The following is an 8,442-nucleotide window of genomic DNA, read 5'->3' on the forward strand; positions in this document are numbered from 1 at the left end:
CATTGGCACCCCTTAATCCTAAAGTTTGGCTTCGCCATTGGGGACGTAGATAATTGACCCTCTTCTCAGCTAGAATTAAAATACGAGCAATATATAATGTGTATATGGATTGTAATTTGAGTATTATCTGACAAATGAGAGCATTGCAACATATTTCATTTGGCAATTAGCCAATTTCGGATAGCAATTATCCCGGATATGGATATATATAGAAGATGACTTAAGCTTGGTGTTATTCTCCTGATAAGAAAATTGTTGTCAAAACAATTACTTGAATGATGGCAATATGTACATATCCGAATATTTCATAAAAGGTCTCTGTACATGCAATATCCACTTATAAGTTTTATTTTTATTTTTATTTTTTTGATTTGAAAATTTTCCTTCCAGACCCCCTCACGTGAAATCTGACTTTTTAAGTGTGCACGTGAAATACATTTAATCCAATTCCTACATTGGAAATTGGGACACAAATTGCAATTCATTCAACAACTTGATCAATATACGATTCAAGGCCTACTACAGATACTTGATAAGAAACCAATCAGAATTTTCAGATGGTTATACGAGGTGATCGAAGGGGAGAGAGAGCGCCACGGCGGGAAAGGCTGGTGGAGGTGGTCGTCGGGGGAGAGAGTGAGGAGAGAGGGAGAGGAGAGAGAGCTATGAGATCGGGAAGAGAGAAGAGAAAATGATATGATATTAGTGTTAATGGGTAGATTCGTCATTTTCTTTAAATTAGTTGGAATGGGCACTACGTCTCTTGGTTTAGTTCATATGGATATAGTCATTACCCCTCTATTTAACTTATGGACCAAGTGTTGTGGCTGTGGGCCACGAGACTAGGTCTTATAAGTTATATATTTAAATAACAAAATAGTTTCAATATAACTACTTTTGTAACTAGATTTGAATTTCTATTATTTTAAAAAAGAAACATCATTAGCCCTCTATGTCGCCTCTACTTAGTTCTAGAATCTCGATTGTGAAGAATATCCTCGTCCGACGACGTTACACCATTGTCGGAGGTGGCCTCGGCCACAACGATTTAGTGCTGCTGGACGGGTGTTTGCTCTCGGTATTTCATTTTGGACAAAAACATTAGTAATTCCACCACCAATTAGCTTAAATATCTAAAACTCTCATTGTTCCTCTACTATGCTAAAGCACCAAATTAGCCGTACCTAATTAGGCATGGGTTAATGTCAATTTTCGTGGGCACCACAGCTTTTGTTAAGCATTATGATTTTGTGTTTGATAAGCTAATGACAAGAAGGTTTGAAAGTATGGTTATTATTGGGTGCTTGTGTGTTTTGGTAGGGTCGCACAATGGTCCGTCGGATTTTTCTCTATAATTCATATTTTGGCCGAAAAGTACAGCCCAGACCCGAAGAGTGATATTTTCGTCGGCTAGTGTGTGCCCCTCTCTGAATCGCAGTTATAAATTGACACAAGCTAAGCCTCTTCTTCCCTCACAGACTTGTCCGAGTTGAGTTTGAGTTTGACTCGTGCCGAGTTGATAGTGGTGCGCGTGTGTGAGATTTTCCAACCTTTTTCCCAGGTTCTGTTCCTATTTAAACCCCCCCCCCCTAACTCTGTTTCAAAACCCACATTGCCTTCTCTCTGTTTCCCTTTCCAGTCCTAACAGCCTTTCTCTCTTTCTTTCAAGTAAGTCTCGAGGTATGAACACTTTGAGGTTTTACTTATTTTACTTTGTAATGGAGGCAGAGTGTGAAAGATTCATCATTCATGGTTTGTTTATGTGTATGTATGCAGGGGTTGAGAAACTTGTTAAAGGAAAGAAAAATGACCAACCAAAATGTACTTGTTTCCGATGTCAAAGGCGTGGCTATGGCTGTCGCTGCCATGAAGAACCAGTCTATGTTCTCTTCATCGGTGGCGAGTTCCATGATTGAATCAGGAGGAGTTGCAGGGTGTATTTTCACCATTCCCAGGAGTATTAAGCTCTTGAAGGTTGAGACTGCTGAAGTTGGTGGTGGAGCTGCCCGAGTCAATGCTTGGGTGGACTCATTGAGAGCTTCTTCTCCGCCGCGTGTTAAATCCACCACCACTTCCCCCTCCACTCTTTCTCAAACTGGGGATGAAGAAAACTCTTGGAATGTAAGCATTGGCCTTTGTATCATCTCTCTGGTTCTTAAATTTTATTTGCCTAGCTGTTATATATGAGTTGATGAAATGCTTTTGTAAACAGCTTCGTCACCCATCAGCTATAAACATGTTTGAGGAGATTACAAATGCTTCAAAGGGGAAGCAGATTGTCATGTTTCTTGATTACGATGGAACCCTTTCTCCAATTGTTCAAGACCCTGACAGAGCCTTCATGTCCAATGAGGTTTATTATTGAATTCTTACTTGTATGAGTGTATCAGTTTGATCCTAGCTATATTATTACATGTATAACACTTATATATGTGTACCATCTTCATCATTCATAGTCTCTTTGTCTTTAGCTATGAATTGATTTGGCCATTTTGGTTCAGATGAGAAAAGCTGTGAGGGCAGTTGCTAGATATTTTCCAACAGCCATAGTTAGTGGGAGGTGCCGCGACAAGGTACAATTTTGCTTTCTATTTTTCTATTAATAGAAATGTTACTAATATGCTGTTTCACCAAAGCCATGAAAGTTTTGTAAATTACTGGAGTTTCTTAATTTTTTGCAGGTTTATAGCTTTGTCAAACTAGCAGAGCTTTACTATGCAGGAAGCCATGGGATGGACATCAAAGGACCATCCAAAAGTAACAAGTACAAGAATGTGAGTGGCTCCAGCCTCTAGTGACCCAAAATAATATAAAGTTCTTCATATATTCTTGCTTTTTTGGTGTACTTTATAATGATTTCAAGTAACTTATATTCATTGTTGAATTACTCAGGCTAATCAACAAGCAGTTCTGTGCCAACCAGCTAGTGAATTTGTACCCATGATTGATGAGGTTTGTTCATATCATATCATCTGTTAAGAACAAGCAGAGAAGAGAATATGATAACTAAAAGGAAACTGTTTGAGTGACTGATTTAATTTGTGTAATTCCTGGCAGGTCTTCAAAATTTTAGTGGAGAAAACCAAATCCATCTCAGGAGCTAGGGTGGAAAATAATAAGTTCTGTTTATCTGTACACTTTCGTTGTGTTGAGGAGAAGGTAAACATCAATTCCCACTTTTCTATCTTCTATTTTTTGTTTTGGTTTGTTTTTAGTGATCATATAATTTGGTGGAGGATACAATCATTTACAATTTGTTTTCCTTTTGTAATTGTCTTGATTCTTACCAGAGTTGGGCTGCTCTGGCAGAGCAAGTAAGCTTAGTGCTCAATGAGTACCCAAAGCTGAAGTTGACTCAAGGGAGAAAGGTAAGTAAATTATCTAGCTAGATAAATAACTTCCTAATTGAATTTTGCATGGACACAAAATTAATTTTCCTAATTGTGTTTCTTGGTCTGAGCAGGTCTTGGAGATTAGGCCAACCATCAAATGGGACAAGGGCAAAGCACTTGAATTCTTGCTAGAGTCATTAGGTGAGTCTTGAGTAGTCGATTTCTATCTCCTTCTAAATTACCCTTTGATACAATTGTTAATTATGTCGATTTCTCCTTCTTATAGTATATATAATGTGTATTTGTCCTATTATCAAATTAGGAATGTTAAACTGTTGTTTCTAATTAGGATACGCCAACTCAAATGAAGTATTACCGGTCTATATTGGAGATGATAGAACAGATGAGGATGCTTTCAAGGTATGATCAGATTGATCAAATGCCATTAAAATTTTATATATTTTCAACAAGTTTTGTATTTTGAACATATTTTCACACGTATAAATGATATATTCCTGCAGCTTTTACGTGATAGAGGACAAGGATTTGGAATTCTTGTTTCTAAAGTTCCAAAAGAAACAAATGCTTCTTATTCCTTGCAAGAACCAGCAGAGGTACGGACGTACGTGCATAAGAATACTATTTTGGATCCCAACTTGGAATAATTGGCACTTGTTTTGATCTAATTAATTTGTTTGTAAATATAATTAACATGGTTTAGGTGTATACGTACTTATTCTGTCTAATTTTTTTGATAGGTCAAGGACTTTTTGCGACGTCTAGTGAAGTGGAAAAGATTGACGCTGCAGTAACTAAAAGACGACTCGCAGAGAATGGAAGCATATTTAGAAGAAATTAATCGATTCCACCCTAAGAATTTAGTCAAAGGATGGCCGGCTTCATGTTTATGTAATTTTCTTGTTAAGTTAGTTATTAATTATCGAACTACTGAATCCCTAATCAATTAATTAATTTTGGAAATTGTAAATAAATTGCGTCTCTCTCGGAATATCTCATTTAATTTTCTTGCTATATATCTAGCTATTCGTTTACTCAAACCATGTATCCATTGGTTGTCTTGCATGGCAGTTTTTCTAATTGTGATGAAAGACACTTAATCACTCCATCTAAACTGAAAAGAAGCTACTCACTACATGTAAGTTTTACTTAAAATGACAACACTGTATCTTTAGGATATATTTCAGCTCACTAGTAGTCATCAGTATAGCTCTTCTTAATTCGAACGATATCATGCCAAGACCAAAGCGGCATACTAGAATGAGGTAAAACCTCGTAGCTAGCTTCATCATTAATTTCCCTCCAACATAAGAACTCGATCGTCAATCACTCGGTTCATTAGTCGTAATCGCAACAAGAAATAACCTCATCCATCAGCTAAAAGTATATTGTTTTCTCATATTGTGATGAACCAGAAAAGACAAATAATTTTCCTTTTCTTATTTCACGACAGTTTGATCAAACTATTTTGAGTCATTGGCTTTTACTTTTTCCCTAATTGTTATGGAAATCAAGATATATGGGCAGTACTTATTTAGATCCTAGCTACTCAAAAGAATCACCTTTTAGCTATAATCTAATTACTTTTCAACATTTACTAACTAATAGTTCATTACAATAATTGACATTGAGAGTGAAATTAAGATCAATATGATCCTCTATTGAAGGTGGGCAGATGAAATTACATTTTCAATTTTTTTTCTTTTTAACAATTTAGTTACAGATTATTGATTCTAATTATTTAATTACCAACATTTAGTTACTAATAATTCATTCCAATAATTGAGAGTGAGATTAAAACAGTCTATATACATGATCATCTAATTAAGTACTATAGAGTATACATGAAGGTGGGCAGATAAACTTCTTTTTGTTATTGCTAAACAATTTTACTACTTTCTTAACTGCGCGCTAGTTATTTTTTGATTATTTTCTGTATAAAGCTGTCTCGCATGTACTAGGGAATCCAAGAACTGAGCTTGGAGATCAAGTTTGCTGCAAATTGCCTATATATAAACTGAAAGCATGCACTGCTCTTTGATCCTCTTCCAAATCTATTGGTCTGTTACTAATTTCTCATTTATATAATTCCCACATCAAAATTAGTTTATATGCAGCAGTCAAAAGAACACATTGTCAATTCTTGAAGTGAGTGTTTCATGCGACCAAAGCTCATGTATATGTTGAATCCTAAACCTCAATAATGGGAAGCATCTGCCAGTACAGTTGGCAAAATACTCAAATATATAGCTATAGTTAAGCAGAGTGGTGCTCTTGTGATCGATAAAATACAAGCATTTCTTGAGTTAAGGTAGACTTTGTGATTTGTTTTTCAGTAAATGAAGAACCCTAGGAATTCTGTAACAATATATATGAATTGCCGCGACAAATATTACCCAAACTATATGAACAAGTTGATGCGATATGGATTACGTCTGTGTAAATTAATCTGTATTACTTATTGGGATGCGTTATTCACTGTCCTCGGGTATAGTATCAAATTGACATCTTTGTTCTTTGGTTCTTTCCTGCATTTAGTAGCTAGGTATGTATTCAGTAATCAGTAATCATCTATATATATACCTAGTGGTACTGTGGTAACCAATAACTCAATAAGTATCTTCTTAATCTGGCCACAAGGAATCGCGCACATTTTTATTCCTTTAAACCATAAGAACTGAGAGTCCCGATAGTTTTCCATCTATTGGCTCTTTTCCCGTTTTGGTTAATCATTTTGTCTTCACTCACCAAGGCTGTGCATGATTGTGTTAGAACGGAATGTGCATCTAGACCTAACATTCTTAAGAAAAACATAACCCAACTCGTGAAAATTGATTCTTGTACAAGCTGTTGTTTGCTTTAGAAATTATGTACAAAGGGCTTGCATCTTTATTACTATATATAATATACAGATATCACAATCAGCAATATGAAACAGATATTGCATAATGATTAACAGAGCTAATTGGGATGATTCTCTGAGCTGTTAGATGAAGACTCAACTATTTTTAAGATTAGTGAATAGTAAGGTTTAACACATGCTTATCTTTTTAATATATTGTTCAACTATCAAATTGACAGTAGCAGGGTAACTGCACGCCTCTGAAAATGGTAGGTTGGATAATTGAGTACAGCATATATAATGGAGGATTCATATGAAATGACATATCAGGTAAACATTGCATCTCTCTATATCACTGGAGAAAGGCTTTTCTTGGCACAGTGATCATCAGGTTACGAATGATTAAAGGATGGAAAAGAAGAGATGGAAGGAATGTGAACTGACTGGTGATGTGTTTTTGAGCAACAGGTACACATGCAGCCGGTGAGTTGAAGCTGCTAGGTTAGTATTTATTCTTAGCTATAGCCCCATGTTATTTAATTTGCTTCCTTTCGTAGATACCAGTTATCTTCACCCTTCTAACAGACAAGAGATCATGGAGAGGAGCACGCACGAGACCCATAGCTATCTAGAGTTTAAGTTTGATTATAAATTTCACAGAAAGAGATATGGCAACATTATAGGGCACAAAATAAGAAATACATTACTACTATGATAGTGAACATGAACATTACTTTACACAGCTAAAGCAAATAAAGAGCTTATGCTTTTTAAGGGATCGCACATTATAACCAAGTTCCTTAATTAACTTGTTTATGGATAAATTGATCCCAATAATGAAATGGTATCTATTTAAACAAAAATATATAAGATCCAAGGAGCTAGGTTAAGATATTAGAGGGTTAAATGAGTGAACAGGAAGGGTGCTTGCTTTTGGAAGGAGGGATATAGACCTAAACCATTGGGCACCAAGATTTGGGAGAGCCCACATCAAAAGATTAATGGAATCTTAAAAGTAGTAGTTTAATGGATTCATTTTGTCAATATTGAAATGGGTTATTTTCATAGGGTTAGGTGGTGAGAGGGAAACCCACTAGCTAGCTGCATAGGGGGTTCCATATGGTTGGAAGAGGAGTTGGAATCCACTAAAAGTGCTTAACATGAAGAAGACATGGGGTTTCTTTATGCTATTCTTGCCAATATGTTATCAAATGGTTTTTCATTTGTTCATATGAGATTTATAAGTATTACTTACTCGGTAGATATTTTACTTAGTATTTCATAAAATAAATATATTTAACTAGCTACAACGTAACGCTCATGTATTGTCCCGTTAGATTGTTATAGTAAAACTTCTTAGATGCGTATTACGATTTTAAACGTATCATTCTTGAACATATATGTTAAATACTTAGCGACAAAACAAATTAACATTTATCACAAATATCTTCTTAGATGTTATTTACTTATTTTTTTAGTACTGACCATGAATCTTTTAGTCAATAACTGACTATGTGAACACTACTAATATATTTAATGAAATATGACCGATGTTTGATCTTTAAGATTAAATATATTCAAATATGGAGGAATTTCACCGTTGAGGATTCACCCTCAAACTAAATGTTTTACCCTGATATACACAGAATAACTGATCAAGGGAGTATTCAAACAATTATAGCGCAGAAACATCATGAAATATTACTTAGTGATGAGCAAATTTAGTAACCCTAAAAGCATTGCTATTGGGGACACCTAGCACGGTTCCATGCCATAGGAAACCTCTGCCTCATTCAGACGTGTAAAGAGATTTTCCCACTATATTGCATCCATTATTGGCACCTTAAACAGAAATAAATAAAGTCCTATAGGCCCCCAATTATTGGTGAAAGAAAAAGAGCCACTTCTTCTCTCCTGCAGGGACAACATATTCAACCAACTCAAACTCTCTGTATCACACTATGCTTCTTGCAGCTAGCTTAGCCTTTAATATATCATCATCATCATCATCGAGTATCATCTATGACAAATGAATCAAATGATGTGTCTGAAAAAACAAAAGCTAGCCTCTCAGGAGGCAGCAGGCAGATTCTGATCCCTTTTACTTCTTACTGAACCATCCCAGCTCGGTCCCAACAAACTAACAGCACCTGGGAACAAATGAATTAAAGAAACCAAAACTTAAAGATGCGAGGACCTCTGTGGAAGATTAAAGCGTATTGACCTTTAAGATCAGTAGTGCATGTACGT

General features: G+C 35.7%; 1 protein-coding gene across 1 annotated transcript; it reads left to right on the forward strand.

The window, feature by feature from the left end:
• Positions 1–1,782: 1,782 nt before the first annotated feature.
• Positions 1,783–4,329, forward strand: LOC101307888 (probable trehalose-phosphate phosphatase D-like). The gene is made up of 11 exons (XM_004299563.1): positions 1,783–2,121; positions 2,213–2,353; positions 2,502–2,573; positions 2,682–2,774; positions 2,893–2,952; positions 3,058–3,159; positions 3,291–3,368; positions 3,464–3,533; positions 3,682–3,752; positions 3,854–3,946; positions 4,091–4,329. Exons 1-11 carry the CDS (start codon positions 1,807–1,809, stop codon positions 4,142–4,144), a joined length of 1,149 nt encoding a protein of 382 aa, XP_004299611.1. The 5' UTR covers positions 1,783–1,806; the 3' UTR covers positions 4,145–4,329.
• The last annotated feature ends 4,113 nt before the right edge of the window (positions 4,330–8,442 follow it).

This window comes from Fragaria vesca, linkage group LG5 (genome assembly GCF_000184155.1).
Source record: "Fragaria vesca subsp. vesca linkage group LG5, FraVesHawaii_1.0, whole genome shotgun sequence".
In the NCBI taxonomy this organism is placed as follows: Eukaryota; Viridiplantae; Streptophyta; class Magnoliopsida; order Rosales; family Rosaceae; genus Fragaria; species Fragaria vesca.